Source organism: Nicotiana sylvestris, chromosome 1, assembly GCF_000393655.2.
Source record: "Nicotiana sylvestris chromosome 1, ASM39365v2, whole genome shotgun sequence".
NCBI lineage: Eukaryota > Viridiplantae > Streptophyta > Magnoliopsida > Solanales > Solanaceae > Nicotiana > Nicotiana sylvestris.
This window is the reverse complement of record NC_091057.1, coordinates 93,027,850-93,046,900: the sequence shown is the minus strand read 5'-3', so window position 1 is coordinate 93,046,900 and position 19,051 is coordinate 93,027,850. Positions and strand designations below refer to the sequence as shown.

Genomic DNA, 19,051 nt, shown 5'->3' with positions numbered 1-19,051 from the left:
TGGGTCCCACAAAAGTGGGAATATTTGGTGTTGGGAGAGGTTGATGGGGTGGTGGAGCTTGGGAATCATGTGGGCTTCTTTCCTGATGATAACGGGGATTCGGAAGGCTTGTTGAAGGGCCGGAGTGAGGGTATTCCGGCATGTGCCCCAGTGTCTCAGGGCTCTTTTGTGTTTTGGCTAGGACTAGCTGCATTGCATTCATCTCTAGTCCCATCCTTTCAATCTTTTCCATCGCTTCTTTTAACAACTGGCTCATCGGCCTTTCTTCCTCATTACTATTCTCTGAAGTAGTCATGCTTGTTGCTACCGGTCCTTTGGATCTGGTTTGATAGGAGTGTGTTGCCAGAGTTCTTTAACAACTAACTTGTCTGGATTCAGACAACAACAAACTTTGTTAGCGTTAGAGTTTAACAGATTTGATCATAACACATAGAGGATGCAATGCTCCTAGGCAGTTAACTGTTTCTACATGCTTTGCTTCAAACAACATGCGTCATCCCGGCTTGCTCATTTGTCATTCTTTAAGCCTTTTGAAAACCCCCGTATTTCATTTTATATTTGTATTTTCCTTTTCTCTTTTTTTTTCTTTATTAAAAGCGGTCGAATCTTATGGGGATTGCCTACGTATCACGTCCCCGCACGAATCAGACCAGGCGTAGTTCTGCCCCAAAGTAAAGACACATAGAAATTCTTTTGGAGTCACTTAATTTCATTATCAAAATTTGCTATTACATATTACTTCAAACAAAAATAGCAACAGTACAGACTCCACAGTTTTTAACTTGGTTTGACTAAAAGAAAAGAAAACAACATATGGGAAAGCAACAAAGCCAAATAAACAGGACTCGACCAAAGATTAATTTTCCAACTTAGGGGCCCACGAGGCATCTTTCGGCCCTTTCGCGGCCCTAGGTGTAAGGTCTCTTTGTAAGCTTCTCAATTCGTTCATGATCCGATGGACGCAGCCCATGATGGAACTAAGGAGGGTGTTTCGTGGTATTTGCTCACATGCTAGGTATTTCATGTAGATGTAATGCCCAATTTCGCCGATCCTTCCTCGAATGTTGTCCCTTTCAATGGACAATTGCCCGATTTGTCGGTTCTTTACTCCCAGTGCTTGAGCATTGTCGGTAAGTTGATCCTGGAACAACTCCATTTGTTTCTCCATGCAGGCCATTGCATCGTAACAACGCCTTCTGTCAGCCTTAGCATCTCGTGCTTGTTTGATGATCCGATCATGTAGAGTGGAGTTCGTTTCCCTTAATATCTCGATGCTCATTTCATAATCCCTTATGACCTGTTGCAGACGCTGCCTCCGGGCCATTGTACCTTTTTCCCATTTGACCTTCATCCTTGCTATGCAAGCTTCTGATTGTTCTAATTCTTCTTGGCTCTGGATGACCTGATTTCTCAAACTTGCTATCAATCTTTCGTCGGAGCGATGCTTCTGTCGGTCAATGTTACTCTTACTGGCTTGGCGAAGGCGGGCCTTCAGGGTCTGGTTCTCTTGGGCTAGCTTATTTCTTTCAGCCTGCTCCGAGGCGACTTGCACGTTGTTTTCAAATACAAGCCTTTCAACTTGTCGCTTTAGCTTCCTGATTTCGACCTGGTAACCTTCCTCTTTTGCGAGCCAGACCCATTGTTCTTCTGATGACTCAACAAAATCTTGGAGGTGAGGCCGTTTGGTTGGCTGCTCTGCAATGTTCTTCTTATTAAGCCAAGCGAGATAGGCCGGCGAGACTTCACCCCTAGACACATCACCTACCCGAGTATTTGCCGTCAGGTACTGGCATTCACTCCATATGTAACGAACTGTCTTTTCAGGGAATTGGCCGTCACTACTGACCTCGACTGCATAAGTGCTGAGATCTTCGTCCGGATGTACTACTTGACACCTTCCTAACTGCCTCATCACCCTGTAAGGGGCATAAGGTTGAATACCTCTGAGTCCCATTAAGAGGAAGTGAGGACCAGTGGTGGGCATGTATACAATTTCTTCCACAGGAAGCCAACCCAATGTCCAGTTTATTTGTTCTGCCGTGATAGCCCGAAGATAGGATATCCATTCTTCAAACCCTTCTGGTAATCGGGAACCTGAAACCCTCAGGTTATAACCTTCGATGCAGTCCTCATTTGTAGACATGTAGCGCATACACTGAGGATGGCGACATAAGTGTTCGATAATCCACATCTGTAATAACAAGTTGCACCCTTCGAAGAAGTCTGTCCCGGCCTTACAAGCCGTGAGGTCTCGGTATATTTCCGACACTACCATAGGAGCAAGGATGCTTTTATTGTTGGTAATCAGGACTTTAACGATTCCAGCCACCTTCAGATCGATATTTCTATCTTTTCGGGGAAACACCACAAGGCCCAAGAATGTCACCATGAAAGCGAACCGCCTATGCTCATTCCACTTTACCAGATTTCCCCTACTGCAGACACCACTTTCTGGATCATTAAATCCTCCTATGTTCCCGTACCTCTGGTATATGAATTGCAGGGTAGAAAAACCTCTATCCAGTTCAGCGTATGGGACTCCTTTGCTTATCTTCAACAGATCCATGAATTTGTGTGAATTCACAGCTCTTGGAGCGATCAGGTATTTGTGTCTCAAACCTTCAGTGACGTCCATGTAACCCGCCACTTCTTCTAAGGTTGGGGTGAGTTCAAAATCCGAGAAACGGAATACGTTGTGGGCCGGGTCCCAAAATGTAACCAAAGCCTTTATGATGTCGCATCGGGGCCTGACATTCAACAGACTAGCCAGACCTCCCAGGTGCAGTTTGATCTTGCCTTGCTCTGACTTCTCCAAATCCTCCCACCATAATCGCACCTCCAGAGGGATTTTGCTCCTAACTGTTACTGGAAAACTTGGACTTATGCTCATTCTGCATGTTTATTGGGGGTGATTAAACAAAAATCCAAACTTATTTGACTTAAATACCAAATTGACACACTTCTTTCCTAGGAAAACGAAATTTTGGTTGTTTTCTGAAAAGCATGATGTCACCTTGACTATTTCAAGACTTTTGTTCTTTTGGACTGTACCTATTTTTGAAATAGTAAGTTGGGCCCGATGGGGGTTGCCTACGTATCCCACACCCTGCGAGAATCAAACTGACGTAGTTCGGGCGGAAAACATAAACCAAATTTGTGAACCATGTTTCTCATGACAAACTATTTTTCCTTTTCTGTTCAAAAAGAAACAAAAATCCATTTTTCTCTTTTCTATTTTCTTTGGTCTTTAATAAAACAAATTAATAAGACACCTTTTGTTTATTTTCTCAAAATTCCGGTAGAGTTTCAACCATTTTCTGGGTATTGGTTTTTCCGAAAATAATTAATTCCCTAACTGTTATTTCCTCTTTTTTTTTCTTTTTCACAACATTCCCGATATTCGAAAGCCGGTCAGCATGCAAGTCTGAAGCAAGTAAATACATAAAGCAAACAGGATGTAGCAGGATGGTCTTTCATTTTAGGTTGCTAGTCCAAGACGGACTCAACCCTTGTGTTGAGTCCCCTAAGTTAAATGCAACGTGATGCAAATAAGCGTTCCTACTAGGGATCTGGCATGAAGTCATGTTATACTAAGCTGTAAAACCTAGGTGTTTGTTCTAGACCTGGCTTACCCGAGCGGACAACTCGAGCCAAGGATGGGAGCTGTGTACCGGTAACCAAAAGGCCATCCGATTTTGCAACTCCTCCGAATCCTCGTTCTATTTTGGTATATGACACTAACAGAAAGAAGCCACGACCAGCGTGCACTCCTCAAGAGAGAGAAGAGAGGGGTTTCGGCACAGTTTATATGTACAGTTCAAATAATATCAAAGCAGTAAAAGCAGCATTTAGCACATTAGGCTCAAACACGTAAAAATCAGATAATAAATAAAGCCAAATAATAACAATTATTTCAAGCTCGAATTCTTAACCCTGAACCAGTGGTTCTGGGTCCAAATCCCTAGCAGAGTCGCCAGAGCTGTCACACCTCCTTTTTCCGCACCCGAGAGGGCGCAAGGGAGTTTTTCCAATTAAAGGACAATCGAATCGGGATTGGTTTATTTATTTCAGAGTCGCCACTTGGGAGATTTAGGGTGTCCCAAGTCACCAATTTTAATCCCGAATCGAGAAAAAGAATGACTTCATATTACAGTCTGCGTACCAGAAATCCGGATAAGGAATTCTGTTAACCCGGGAGAAGGTGTTAGGCATTCCCGAGCTCCGTGGTTCTAGCACGGTCGCTCAACTGTTATATTCGGCTTGATTATCTGATTTTATACAAATATGAACTTATGTGCTAATTTTAACTTTTGGCTGCTTTTATTATTATTTTTACGAGAATTGCAACGTCGTGAAAATATATCTCGAACCACGTTACATCAATGCACCCGTGGTTATTGACATATCTCGACTTGGTTGAGATTTGGATTTGGGTCACATAAATGTGCACCCGTGTTTAAGGAAATTAAATTATTAAGACGCGCCTAAAGCAACTAACGTATTGTTATTTTGGGGAAAACCGTAAAATTTGCTAAACGGCCTGTCCCGATTTCTAAGTATTTTAATATATATACATCTAGATGGCCCCGCAGCTTCTACATTTCTTGTTTGTCGAGGCTCGTCTCACTTTGTTATTAAAAGGAATTTACAACGTCATGAAAATGCATCTCGGGCCACGTCACAATCAATGTGCCCGTGACTAGAGACATATTTCGACTCCGTTGAGATTTGGATTTGGGTCACATAAATGTGCACCCGAGTTTAGGGAGATAAGATTATTAGATGCGCGCTTAAAGAGACTATCGCGTTATTATTCCGGGAGGGTCGTGAGATTTGCTAAACGACCTGCCTTGGAAACTGAATGCTTCGATATATACATTTAACGAGGGCCCTGCAGCTTGTGCATTTTTATTTGTCGAGGCTCATCTCGTCCTTATTTTAAAAGGATATCCTATAGCAACTACGTTTCTTGTCGGGTTTGTCTCTACTAACTGAAAACAGAGATAGTCCTAGTTAATTACATGCTTGCAGGTTATTTATAGCAGGATTCAAAATGCTTTTACAGAATAGCACGGACAGCTGATCGAACATTATGGGCCCAAATCCAGCTCATGCGAGATGGGCCAGACCTGGGCCACTGTTTATCCGATGCGGGCCTGCTTGGTCTGTTTCGACCTGGGCTCGACCCCCATGAGGTTGAGACCGTAAACTTATGTTCTTTGTTCTAAAGGTGTGGCTTATCAATAATTATAACAAAGCAGTTTATCAAAAAGAGATGAACTTAACTAGTAATGGATAGTTTCATGTTTGGCATGTATTAAAGAATATGTTACACAATTAAACTATGTCTAGGATACAACCTACTACATTGGGAATATTTTTACCTAACAGCATACATATACAACTAACATTCAATCAACATACATTGATATCTACTAGGCGTGCAAGTTACCTTCAGTATCCAAACAAAATGTAAACTATTATGCATTACATGATATTCAATATAACAGTCTATGCTTAAAATAAACAATCTTCAATTCTTCTCTTTTTGCATTCATACTCAACTTCAAGTAACATTGACAGTATTAGTCGTGTACCTGGATGTTTGCACAATAAGAAGAGGAAGAGAAAGAGTATCAGCAGTAAGCAACTAACAGCAACAACAAATAGCAACAACACAGCAACACAAACAACAACAACTATGTAGCCCACAGGTGATCGAGCATCAAACAGATAAATACCAGAAAAAAACAGAGTAGAGAGACAGCAGGAGGCCCAGGATATCGAATGTAACAGCAACAGAAATCCAATAACCAACAAAGCTCGGCAAACAACCAACAGCAAACAACAAAGACAGCTTGACCGCCTTGAACTCTTACACAGTTTTCAGACAATACTCATTCACAGTATTCTGAAATTTGTTTCTGTTTTTTCCTTTTCAGTTTTCTTACTCACAGAATCTCTCTGAAGACTAAAGAATGTCCAGCCCCCTTTAAGTTCTGCCACAGCTCTATTTATAGGCAGAAATGGCAAGCACTTAGCTGCCTTGAACCCTTCCCTTCTTTCCTGCCCATAACTTCCTTTCTAAACTAATTAAAATATTCCCCATACCCATCCATTCGACAGGCTTTTAGCCTGTGTTTTCTGCCCAACAACATGGGCACCCCTTTTTTATTCAATCAGCCCCATGCCAACAAGTTTGGCTTCCCACTATTACCTTATTTTAATCCTAATCCAGTACCCCATTTGTCAGCTCATTTAAACTAATCATTTCTGTTCTTTTTTATACCCAAACTACCCTTGTTAAGCCTTGATTATTACTGTCCTAAACCATTGCAGCATCAGGGCCTTTTGAACTTCTGAAAGTTCAAATTCAAGACTGCCCTAGCCTGATTCTTTTAATTGTTTACAAAGCAGTTACAAACTAATATTCACAGATAATGTCAAACATCCAATTAACAACACAGGTTCGTTCAATCATGTGAAGTTGTACGCATTAGCATATTTGAATATTCAATCCTAGGAAACTAATCGACGATGTTTATCAAGTCGGCTATACTAATTATAACAAGGACTAATCAGTCGATTAAATAAACAACACAAACAGGGTCCCAAATGGCTTCAGACAACCTTGCACGACACTGGGGGGCTATATGAGTTATCTATGCGACGACTAATCTAATCGAGCATGTATATCACAGAACGTATGCAAACATACACAGAAAATAATCGGCCAAATAAAAGGCCTTACAAAGACGGAAGAAATCGGAATGAAAAATACCAGAAATACCAAACAATCATAACAGAACATGCTAACAAACTCAATTGGTGTTCAAATAAAACAGAAACAAAAAAGGAAAACTTACTAAAAATGTTCAAACCAAGCCGACCCAAGTCCGAATTAGATTTGACCATTTGAGGCCAAACAAACTTTAACCGGGGTGTTCTCAACCGAGAACACCCTGATTGAAGTCTATTAGACCCCAAACCCTCTATGAAGCAAGTCGGATTCCTCAGGTTCTTGTGTTCTAAGGTTTGAATCTTCAGATTTGGGGCTTGAGGATTTGTGGGTAGATTCGGACCAAACCAAGCTTGGTTTGGTCACGAGGGAGGTCAAAGGGGTTGTCCAGTGTGAGTTTGGGTTGGTTTGGTGTAGATCGGGGTTTGGTCTCGAATCTTCAAATCAAGATTCGAGACGATGGAGTGTGATTCGAGGTACATGGTTAGTGAATTCGTGTTCGGGGTAGTGAGATGCATCAAGGGTGTTAAGGAGGTGGTCACCGGCGTTCATGCCGCCGGCTTTTAGGGTGAGAGTGCATGGGGGCGGCTAGGGTTTGGAACGGGAAGGGGTTGTGTTTGGGACGATGGTGTACAGTGGGGAAGGTGGGGTTTGGTTTGGGGGGCGTGGGGTGTGATGGAGAGTTTATATATGTATTGAGGGTTTAGATCCTAGCCGTTAGATCAAGTGAGATCTATGGCCAGGATCTATTCACTTAGGAAAGACGGTGTCGTTTGGGTGCGATGGTGGGTGAGACCGGGTAAGGGGCATGGACCGGGTCATGTTAACGGGTTTAGATGAGGGCCTGGATTTGTTGGATCAATGGGGTTGGACGGCTTAGATCATCTTGCCTGAAACGGCGTCGTTTGGGTAAATGAGCAGTCTGATCAAGACCGTCCGTTTGAATTAGATCAACGGTTCCAATAGGGATACTGATACAACGTCGTTTGGGGTCCGTGCTTGGGCAGGCCTGGCTTGGACTGGGTCTTGCATTGGCTTTGGGCCTCATTTGGGGCCCAATCCGATTTCTTCACTTCTTTTTTCTTTTCTTTTTTTTTCTGATTTTAAAAATACAACTAAATTAAAATGAATTTAAAACACCCATTAATCAACACCTAAACAATTATCACACACATATTAAAAAAAAATTAAAAATGGTTAAATCACAGCCTAGAACAAAAGCTGTATTTTTTGTGAATTTTCTTTTAAAGACCGAATTACGGCCCGATTACACACGACATACTTATTTTGTATTTTTGTTTGATAAGATTCAATGAAAAAATGGATAGAAACACAAAGGACTACCAGCACATGTCACGGAAAATCGAAAAATTGTACAGCGAGGTCATTTGTCACTATTTTTGTTTTCTTTTGGAGTGATTGTCCGTGAAGCAAAAATCACGTGCTTACAGCGGTCACTGGGGGTGTGCAGACTCCGGAGGGGCTCTTACACCCCAAGCGTTATATCGCTGCGGCGTGCAGCTCGATCCATATACATACATACATACATATATATATGCAGCTCGATCCATAAATATATAATCCTCACAACCTGGCCTTCGGCCTCTCTCAGTCATCAACCTCACAATTAGGCCATCGGCCTCTCTCAGCCATCAACCTCACAAGCCACTCGGACTATCAGTAAAACAGGGCGTTCAGCCTAAAATATCATTTATAGCATTAAAACTGGATAAATAAGGTTGAGTTATGAAATCAGTAAAACACAGCATGACTGAGTACAAATATTAAGTCAAAATAGTGAGGAATAGTAGTAAAAATCCCCTAAGGGTCCAAACAGTTGGCACGAAGTCCAAATATGGCATTCAGCTCAAAACATAATAATATTTTCCAAAACACAATAGTAACAAATAGTTTTCAATCAAATACGTGACTTAATAATCGTACGGGACGGACCAAGTCACAATCCCCAACGGCGCACACCCCCACACTTGTCATATAGAGTGTTCGTCACTTCAAAATAGTGAAACGATGTGAAATCCGGGGTTTCATACCCTCAGGATAAGATTTACAATCATTACTTACTTCAATCCGGTCCAAACTCTAGCCTGCGATACCTTTGCCCCTCGAATCGGCCTCCAATTACTCCAAATCTAACCAAAATCAGATTCATACCATCAAAATATGCTAAAGGAACAAAGCCCACTCGAAAATAACCAAGTTACATCAAAAATTCCGAAATTGGTCAAACTCGACCCCCAGGCCCACGTCTCGTAATTCGATAAAAACCACAAAACTAGAATCCTTATTCCCTCACGAGTCTACTCATAATAAATTCATCAAAATTAGACCTCAATTTCCCATTCAAATCCCCAAAAGAATTCTCAAACTTTTCTTCCATTTCCCTCCAATTTTCACTCTAAATTCTCAAATTAAATGATGAAATTCAAGACTAAATCATGGAATTAAACCAAATATGAGTGAAGAATACTTACCTCAATTACTCCACTGAAAATCTCCTCAAATTTCACCTTCTCCCGAGCTCTCTAATGGTTTTTGTGATATTGGACTTAAACCCTCGATTTTTAAATATATCTGACTGCCCAGTTATTCCTTCTACGCGGACGTGACGGTCCTCTCACGTTCGCGTAGGCTAATCTCGTCTGCCTCCAAAAATGTCCTTCGCGAACGCGTCCATAGATCGCGAACGCGAAACTTTACCAACTCACTCCTTCGCGAACGCGTTCCCTGACACGCGAACACATAGACCAAAGGGACCTGGGGTCCCTAGCTGCTACTACCCTTCGCGAACACATAGAACACTTTACTCAACCTCCACGTTCGCGTCCTCCTCCTCGCTAACGCTTAGAACAAATTCCTCAGCTTTCCCATTTACCATTCACGAACGCGATGAACAAGAATTTTTCTGCAACAACACCAAAAAATCTGCCAAGTCTAAAGTCCAAAAATTGATCCGTTAACCACCCAAAACACACCCGAGGCCTTCGGAACCTCAACCAAATATGCCATAAACCTCCATATCATCATTCAAACTTATTCCAACCTTCGGGCCCTCAAAACAACATCAAAACATCAAATCAACCACGGATTCAAGCCTAAGAACTCCAAAAACTTCCGAATTCCAATTTCGATCAAAAAGTCTATCAAACCTCTCCTGAATAACCTGAAATTTTGCACACACGTCACAAAAGACACAACGGGCCTACTCCAATTTTCGAAATTCCATTCCGACTCCGATATCAAAATTTCCATTGTCTACCGGAAAATGCTAAATTTTCAATTTCGCCAATTCAAGCCTAAATTTACCACGGGCCTCCAAAATACATTCCGGACGCGCTCCCAAGTCCTAAATCACCTAACGGAGCTAACCAAATCATAAAAATCTAAATCCGAGATTGAATACTAAAAAGTCAAAACGTGGTCAAACCTTTTAAATTTAAAGCTTCAAACTGAGAATTGTTCTTCCAAATCCATTTCGATCATCCTGAAAACCAAAACCGACAATTTACATAAGTCATAATACATCACACGAGGATAATCATGCCCGAAAACATAAAAATTATTTATACAATTAGATCATTTATTAGTTAATTACAGATAAATCGTTATGGTAAGAATTAATAAGTGATATGATAAAAATAGTAGTTAACACGATATAATAGGTTATACTGCATTAACTGATTATAGTTAAGTTTATTTTTGTGAAAACATTGGCGAAATAAAAATCTTACTTACAATGAAAGAAATTAGTCAAAAAAGTTATTACGATTAGAAACAGTTAGGGAGACTGGAGTATGGGTTTCATGGCAGGTTTTCCTCACGCTACTAACAATCTTGTTGAGCTATCAACTATTATGCAGGGTCTCAGAATTGCTAAAGCTTATAACCTCACTCCACTTGAGATCGCCAAAAACTCCACTGAGGTAATCAGAATGATAGCCAATGGCAATATAGTTTACGAGTCTATTATCTATAAATGCGGACAGCTGATGCAAGAACTTGGGAATCTGGTAATCAAGCACAATTTCAGTGAACAAAATAGAGTTGCTAATGCATTGGCCAAGGACGGTGCAAAAAAGAAGGTTTTTGAAAATCCTACCCTTTTGGCCGTTCCTCCAATATTTGTATTAAATTATGTTTGGGCAGACATTTTAGGAACATCTTTTAAAAACGAACAACAGTATGTAATAATAATAGTGAGATAATTTCCTCTAACTTTTTGGGGGCAGAATGCTCGACCACTGTAAATATTGCTAATTAACAGTTTTTATATAATATCATGACCCCCCTCCCCCCAAAAAAAATTAGGCAAAATACCTTAAACCACCCCTAAACTTGGCTCAGATTATTAGTATCCTCCCCGAACTATGCCCGGTCTTAATTACCCCCCTCAACTTGACCTTTTGAGGGTCATTACCCCACAAGACGTTGATGTGACAAAAAGTGTAGGTGTATTCACCTGCCACGTGGATTTTTCTGTCTATGTGGCATTTTTTTGAAAAATAAAATATTTTTTTATCTTTTTAAGAATATTACTTTTTTAGATATTTTTTTTCGAATAAAATTTAAAATAAAACTTGGATACAACTACATTATTTAGGCTGAATATTTTTATTTGACCAAAAATAATAAAGTTTTAGTTAATCTTTTTTTGAATTTGACCTGAAAATAAAGATTTATACAATTGAAATAAATAGTCAAGGCATCTAAAAAGTTATAAAAAAATACATAGTTGAAATAAATAGTCATTGCATCAAAAGAAGAAATAAAAAGAGTGTACGATTGCACTTGTAATTTCTTGCAATTATACACTTTTTTTATTTCTTCTTTTGATGCAATAACTATTTATTTCAACTGTGTATTTTTACTTTTTTAGGTAAAATCTGTTAAAAAAATTAGAGTACCGTAATTTAGAGTTATATAAAAAAATATAGCCAAAATAATTAATTTCAAACTATGTATTTTTTATAACTTTTTAGATGTCTTGACTATTTAATTCAATTCTATAAATATTTATTTTCAGGTCAAATTCAAAAAAAGATTAACTGAAACTTTATTATTTTTGGCCAAATAAAAATATTTAGCCTAAATAATGTAGTTCTATCCAAGTTTTATTATAAATTGTATTCAAAAAAATTATCTAAAAATAGTTTGGGGAGGATACTAATAATCTGAACCAAGTTTAGGGATAGTTCGAGGTATTTCGCCAAAAAATTAATATAAATGATACATGTTGACCCTAAGTAGAATAGGTAGTACCGAAACTCCACTCGTTTGCTGAAGAATAAGAAAATGGAACAAGAACTCCAATTATCTGTTGAAACTGCAATGGAGGTACATTCCCATGATTCCTAGCAAATTCTCTCTTCTACATTTTTTGTTTCGATTCCCTTCTATAATTTAACGGTTGTATGATCCTTTGATTTTTTCAGAGCATACCATCTTCTGTACATGTTTCAAACCACGATGATATCTCCACACCCGAGATTGAAAGCACTGGAATCGAAGAAATCGACAATGGTGAATACTGGCCACTTTCTGGCAAACCCTATGTTGATATAATTCTCACAAAAACTACTGTCAAGCCCCACTATGGCATGGTAACTTCCCCCCCACCCCCCCCTTTTTTTTGTTTCAAATCTTTGATTTATACGTCTTCCTTAGGCCGAGGTATATAAGAAACAGTTTCTCTACCTTCCCAAGTCTTCCTTAGGCCGAGGTATATAAGAAACAGTTTCACTACCTTCCCAAGATAGGGGTAAGCGTGCTCAGACCCTAATTGTGAGATTATATCGGTTTGTTATTGTTGTTGTTCTAAAATTATATTATTAACCTTACCTGTATTTGAGTTCTGAACCCGCAGCTTTTATATTGGATCAGCCACTGAATTTGTTTGTATATTGACAGTATTTACCGAGAAAAATGAACAAAGAGCTACCTGCTGCTGGAGCGCCAGCAGTTCTTACTTGTGGTCGAAAGAAGTGGGATATGTTCTACTATTCTAATAATAACAAATTTAGTGCTGAGTGGAAAAAATTTGTGGATGATAATGATCTCAAGGTAGGGGATGCACTTGTGTTTGAACTTTCAGAGTGCAGCACTAACAAAATCCATTTTAAAGTTCAGATTCTCAGAGGTGATTTCCCTTCTGAATTGCTGCCTGAAGATGAAGAGGGTGCAACTGATGCCAACCCAATAGAATTATAGGAAGTTGTAGGCTGTTTACAAATATTTGAAACCATGTTTAGACGATTATATTTTCTGTGAGCATAGTGTTACTGTTCTGTTTGGCTTAAAAGAATGACTTACTATTTGTTAATGTGGATGTGTTTTCTCTATATTGTGGTTGTTTAGTTATCTTCTACTTGTGTCCGTATTAGCTCTGATATATCATTTTCAAAGAATGGCATTTAGTACCACATATTTTGACAAGTACATGCCATTTAACATGTCAATAGCAGACAATAATCATATTGTTTGAATTTGTAATCTTGAAGCTTCACTTCTTCCATTGTTCAACCCAGCTTCTAATGCTTACTCTTCATCTTTTGTCTGTTGAAAAAGCTGATAGTGTGCTAGACTGAAGAAATCCAAATTGCTCTAGATATTTTTTCCTCCAGATCCAATCAGCCTTGGAATGGTTTGTCAGTATGTTTCTACAATCATTCTTAAGAGGCTAGAAAAAACTCTTGGCACCCTTATATAACAATGTGCTATTGCAATTCCTGCGAGCAAGTACTACAAATATAGACAAGAGAGACTGGTTTTTGGGGCATTTGAAAAAGCTGCAACAGTTAACTTGTTCCTGGGGTGCTAATTGTCTTCTGTCTTCTTCATCGGTATTGTGTTAGTAAGTGCATTCTCATTACTTTTACATAGTGATTGATTTTCTTCTTCCTGTGCTCAACTTGTGCTGTGCCCCTGCGCAAGGGCAGGAAGTGGAGGAGGGGGGGTTTATAAAATTTCTTGGACTCAGGTATCTTTTATAATCTATTTGAAGAGGCTGACAGTATTTTAGTACTCTCATTAGAGGATTAATCTTTTCTGGAGAAGCCAGCATACCTTGTCAGTAGAACTTGTAACTTCCAACAATCATATTCTGCTGTGTCTCATTATTTCTCTCTCTGTTTCTTCCTTTACAATTCTCAACTATCTCTCTATTCTCAACTCATGCAAATGGTAGAGTATGCTAACCTGCTGGTGTTACATCCTTTTGTCTCATGGTCCTCATGATATAGATGCTTCGACCCTACCATTAGTCTCAAGTGTTATACCTCTTTCCAACCTTTATTAGAATGTTATGCATGACTGTTGTTATTCGTGCTATGGGGGTTTTTCGAATGGCATCTATCTTCATATAGCTGTCACAAGTCAGTTCAGAAGTATAATTGCACTCACTTATATTAATCTCATCCAATTTCGGTTCCTTTCCTGATTGTCATAGGCAGCTTTAGTTCTTAGGAAAAGCAGTAAACTAGATGCTACTCCCAACAAAGAAATGCATCCCCACCACATAAATGTCTGAATGTAACAGTTTCTACCCATGCAAACCTTTGATCCATCCAATACAAGAACTTGGCTTGATTTTCCTAGGTTTGCTTCATAGACTAGAGCTGCAAGAAGTCCATAGAGTAGTGATCCTAGAGGAATGTTGGTGATGAGAATGTTGTGATTGACCCCTGCACTGTTGGGGCCAAATAGCTCAGAGGTTATTGACACTGCTGCTGAAAATACAAAACCAGAACTCAACCCAACCAACGCCGTGGCAGCGGTCAATGCGGCTTTGCTTCCCGATAAAACAAGCAGAAAAAAAGCCACTGGTGTTGGAATCAGCGCAAATGCAAGCCATGCAGTCCTTGCATAGTACATCTTGCTGCATCCAAAAAAAAACCATTTTCAGTTCTCTGTCAATTTTTTTAACATTATGGTGATTGTTCATTTAAAGAATAGTGAATCTTGAAATACTTACTCGCGTAAGAAATCTGGGGCTGCTGAAAGTAGGCGCCCGAAGAAGGAACATGCAGAATAGAGTGCAACAAGAAAGCTGATCTCTGAACTATATCCAAGTGACTCTGAAATTTGGCCTAGATTGTTGCTGTAAACGAGTACGAGTGTTCCTCCGCAGAAATATGCTAGGTAATATAGCCAGAAATCCCACCTACACATGAGCTGATTTGCTGAATGTTCTTCTCCAAGCAGCAGCAAACGATCTCTCAACAAAAAGCTGCTAGTCCAACTTTCCTTCTCTTTCGAACCATGAGAATTTTCGGTCCAAAGAGTCATACTTGAATCCTCTTTCCACATCATTTCTTTGTGCATTCCAAAATCATCAATATCATTGTCTTCAAGTAACATATAATTAGGATGGATTAGTTGAGACCACTCTTCTGTGCGGATAGCCCCAGGCGCAATCACTGGAAGGACCAGCAAGAACACTGCACCGACCAAGAGGATACGAGCCGTTGGTGCACTATATGAGACCGAGTTCAGGATTAAGAGATAAAGGCCGGTAAAAACTGCTAGTATAGTTAGACATAGGAAAATGAGATATTCTCGGTGAACAGAATCAGCACGAAGAGTTTGAGAGTGAGGTTGCCGGAGGATTGGCAGAGCTGCAACTGATGTGACAAGGGGGACTAGGGCATTAAGAAGAAGGTATAGAGTGTCATCATTGGAATTAATGGCATTAGCAATGAGGTTGAACAAGGCTGCACTTGCACCATTGAAACTTACGCTGAGGGATAATGCAAATGGTCTATTTGCTGGGAAATGTTTGATGCACAACACATAACATACTGTATTAAACCAGCAGATACTGCAGCCAGCCAGCACACACAACAGAAATACCTGTAAGGTAAATCAGTGAAAGGTTGGGAATAGGATGTCATTATAATGAATTTTCAATGCATAAGAGCTGAAGAAATAATCATGTAACATATTGGAAGCGGTTTGCAGTTTCAGTGGAATACACAAGCTACCTTCCCAAGGCCTCATGGAGTTTTCCACAAGAATCTTGGATAGCTTCTTCAGATTTGCAGAGAACTTTTCAAGCAACAAAATTTGATTGATTAGAATGAAAGGTGGCTGAGAATAAAATGTTCTCAAACTCTCTCCTTGGATGCAGTCACTATTGGTTGTTAACAGCAATAGAGCTTACCTAATGAGAAACCTAAAAAATGATAAACTAAGTTTTAAATTGAGTGGTATTTAAACCTTGAACTGTGGAGAATTACAGAACCTTACTCTTCTTTCCATATTAGACTATGGTTTCTGGTTGAACAATTATGTTAGTCCTCACCAGCCATATAATTATGTTTCTATTTCTTGTCTAGTACTTAGTACTCAATAAGCATGTCTAAATTAATACTAATGGTTAGCTAATTTGGTGTGGTAGCTCTAACTACTAACAACCATTAGTCCACCAAAGAATCTAGAGAGAAGAAAATTTAACTCTTAGGAAGAAAAAAAAACAAGGCAAAAAACAACTGTTTATTAAGGCAACAACAAAAATTGGATTAAGTTCCCAAATTTGTTCAAGTCAGGATACATGTTCCTAGCATCAATTCCAAAATTCAAGAAGATTTTTGGGAGAAGAGAAGGAGAAAACTAACCAAGAAATAAGGCAAAATGATGATTCTCTGAATAACAAGCCATTGAAGGCCATAACCAATAAGTCCCATAAAAGCAGCTATGAAAAGAACAACCCACAATGGGAAATACATAAGAGAAACTCCAGAACACCACCCAAATGCTTTCCCCATATCTGATGCCATTGACAGATAATTCAGCTGCACCTGTGAAATTCCTAGAACAGATTTCAATTCAGAAGAATAGGAGGAGAAGTCGAAATTTGTGCCTGTAAATGCTTGAATCCATGTGCTTGCTATCAATATCATCCATTTACTTGAATATTGCTCCATAATTCTTTTTTCTTTACTGGGGAATATTGCAGAGGCGTTCTTGTTCTTGGAAAAACTTGAAAGCAAAGAAATGGTGATATTTTAGTTCATGTTTTGGGGGTGGTTGGGAAGACGAGGGAGGTTGGAAGTTTTTCAGGTCATGAAGTCAGAGTTTTCCTTTTTCTTTTGTAATGATAAAGATTTGTTAAAACCAACACTAACATATAAAGTTAAAAATACTTCTAAGTTACTCCCACAATTTATCTGTCATTAATATTAATACTTTTTACTTAATTAGTCTAATAATAACACGTACATAAATATTCAAAATAGATTGCAAAATATGGTACAATGAAATATACTGGATTTGATAGGGTAATTACTGTTCTTAAGAAATTTAAGTATTTCAATTATATTGTTGCAGGAATGGTAACAAATTTTTTCCAGTATTTTACAAAGCCAATAAAAGTCGAATTTCAACAATTAACTAAATTTGCTCCCAGATTTTTTTATGAGTTGTAAAAAATAGTAGTAAGAAGAAGAAGGAATTCAAAATGATTAGTGTGTTTGATTTGGAACAGCACCAAATATTTATAATGCCTTTAGGTGTCAGTTAAAAAATGAATGAGTTTTATAACTAATTAAGACAACCTTTGGGAAGAGGCACTTTGCAACAACCACTTCTTTAGAAATTAAAAGTCACCCTTTTGGATTTAAAATCTGTTAAAAATGTTTTGTATAAATAAAATAAATTTTTTTAATTAAATAAACTAATGTGATGGGAACTAAAATATATAATTAATTTCAGGCTATTTAAATTTTCAATCAATTCCCATAGAATATTCATACTGCATGTGTTCATCTATTTGCCGTTAGATTCTTGCTCATCAAACCCGAGAATGACTTGAAAAATATTAGTAGTAAAATATTTATATTTGGGAGTGATATAGCACTAGAGACACTCATTAAAACAAAGAAGGAGTAGAGACACTCCTTAACTTGCATCATAAACTTGAAATCTTTAGAAGGAAAGAATTAGGATTATATCTTGTACAAGGAAAGTTGGCGTTGAGGTGTTGATATCCAAGAAGAATTAGAAATTCTATCCTCTATAGTATTAGCAAGCATGCTGGAAGTGATGACGTAGAGTCCTAAAAGAATTATACTCAATACTACAATTTTATCCAATATCATATTGCTTCTTTAAAGAAATAATTTAGGGCATAAAAGTCAATCAATATGTCAAGAATATTTTGTAACATTTAGTGTTAGAATATTTGTACTTTTATAATAATATAAATATAGATTATTCTCTATGTTCTTGCGACACACGAATATATTTATTCACGGAGAAAGGTTAAAGAATAGGGACTCAAGTAAATCTTCTTCATTTGAAAATTATATTTACAAATAGAGCAAAACTAAATTTCTTTAATTATGTATAAGTTGTTAAAATCCCTTGACATAAAAGAAAATTCAAGTAAAGAGGTAAAGTGGTTTAGAATATCTTGTGTGAAATATTACGAAGTGCGTATAAAAAATTATAAAATTTCAGTTGAATAGATATTCTGAATTGGTATTCATATGTACAAAATTTAATAACAATTTAAAACAAAGGGTAGCAGCAACGGTCTTGAATATTCGTGAGCAGAATATTCTCAAAGTGTCACAATAATGAATTCTCAATTTATGTTCGATTTTTCTTTTTCTTCCATAATTGTGCTTCATATCCACATTGAAACACTTATTAATTAATTAAGTGATATATTTAGTTGCAAATTCCAAGTTAGTTTGACCCAAAAGCAACTTTGTAGGTTTGTCAAGTGTAGTTTAAATGGGAAAAGAATTCCAGCCTTAGGTGATTTACAATTGTATCCTCAAGTTATATAAATATTTAAGGTTATAAAAGTCGATCAATATTTCGAGGATATTTTAGTCGTCCAACATTTAACATAAATTATTCGTGCTTTTATAATAATATAGATAATTAGTCTTGAGAAATATATAGTGCCTCTTAATTTAAATAAGTTATTATATTTATTTTTAAAAAAGTTAGATTGTTGTAGATGCATGCCGTGACAATATCACAAAGATTCAAAATCAGAGGTGATCACTTGAATACGTTAAGTATCATTAAACACTCCAACAAAATTTCTAATTTTGTCTCTAAGAGAATAATTGACACAATCCGAAAAGGTGAGACCGAACTCTTTTGTTCATTTGAGCAAATAACTAATATAATTTTTTATTTGTAAAAATCGAAAAATAAATTATAAGGTATCGTAAAGGATAAAAATAGAAGTACAAAAAATTAAGTTAAGAATAAAGATTAACTGGTGTAATTTGTGACAAACTCTAAAAAACAATGCCCTGCTTTTACAAGGAAAAGGAAAAA

The 19,051-nt window shown here is 38.0% G+C and overlaps 2 protein-coding genes across 2 annotated transcripts; one reads left to right on the top strand and one right to left on the bottom strand.

Moving 5' to 3' along the window:
• Positions 1 to 12,013: 12,013 nt before the first annotated feature.
• LOC104234716 (B3 domain-containing protein Os04g0386900-like) lies at positions 12,014 to 13,095 on the top strand. The gene is made up of 3 exons (XM_009788332.2): positions 12,014 to 12,091; positions 12,190 to 12,357; positions 12,665 to 13,095. The coding sequence occupies exons 1-3, from the start codon at positions 12,050 to 12,052 to the stop codon at positions 12,962 to 12,964; spliced, it is 510 nt and encodes a 169-aa protein (XP_009786634.1). The 5' UTR covers positions 12,014 to 12,049; the 3' UTR covers positions 12,965 to 13,095.
• Positions 13,096 to 13,892: 797 nt separating this feature from the next.
• Positions 13,893 to 16,788, bottom strand: LOC104234715 (protein NUCLEAR FUSION DEFECTIVE 4-like). The gene is made up of 3 exons (XM_009788330.2): positions 16,369 to 16,788; positions 14,727 to 15,604; positions 13,893 to 14,630 (listed from the first exon to the last, which is right to left on the bottom strand). Exons 1-3 carry the CDS (start codon positions 16,675 to 16,677, stop codon positions 14,156 to 14,158), a joined length of 1,662 nt encoding a protein of 553 aa, XP_009786632.1. The 5' UTR covers positions 16,678 to 16,788; the 3' UTR covers positions 13,893 to 14,155.
• Between the last annotated feature and the right edge of the window lie 2,263 nt (positions 16,789 to 19,051).

What these genes read in the sequence shown, in the direction of transcription:
- LOC104234715 (XM_009788330.2), bottom strand. Translation starts at nt 16,677, where the DNA reads ATGGAGCAATATTCAAGTAAATGGATGATATTGATAGCAAGCACATGG. An exon ending in TCATTTTGCCTTATTTCTTG is followed by an intron (nt 15,605 to 16,368) that starts GTTAGTTTTCTC and finishes TTTACCTTACAG; the next exon opens with GTATTTCTGTTGTGTGTGCT. An exon ending in GCCCCAGATTTCTTACGCGA is followed by an intron (nt 14,631 to 14,726) that starts GTAAGTATTTCA and finishes TTTTGGATGCAG; the next exon opens with CAAGATGTACTATGCAAGGA.
- LOC104234716 (XM_009788332.2), top strand. Translation starts at nt 12,050, where the DNA reads ATGGAACAAGAACTCCAATTATCTGTTGAAACTGCAATGGAG. An exon ending in CTGTTGAAACTGCAATGGAG is followed by an intron (nt 12,092 to 12,189) that starts GTACATTCCCAT and finishes TGATTTTTTCAG; the next exon opens with AGCATACCATCTTCTGTACA. An exon ending in TCAAGCCCCACTATGGCATG is followed by an intron (nt 12,358 to 12,664) that starts GTAACTTCCCCC and finishes GTATATTGACAG; the next exon opens with TATTTACCGAGAAAAATGAA.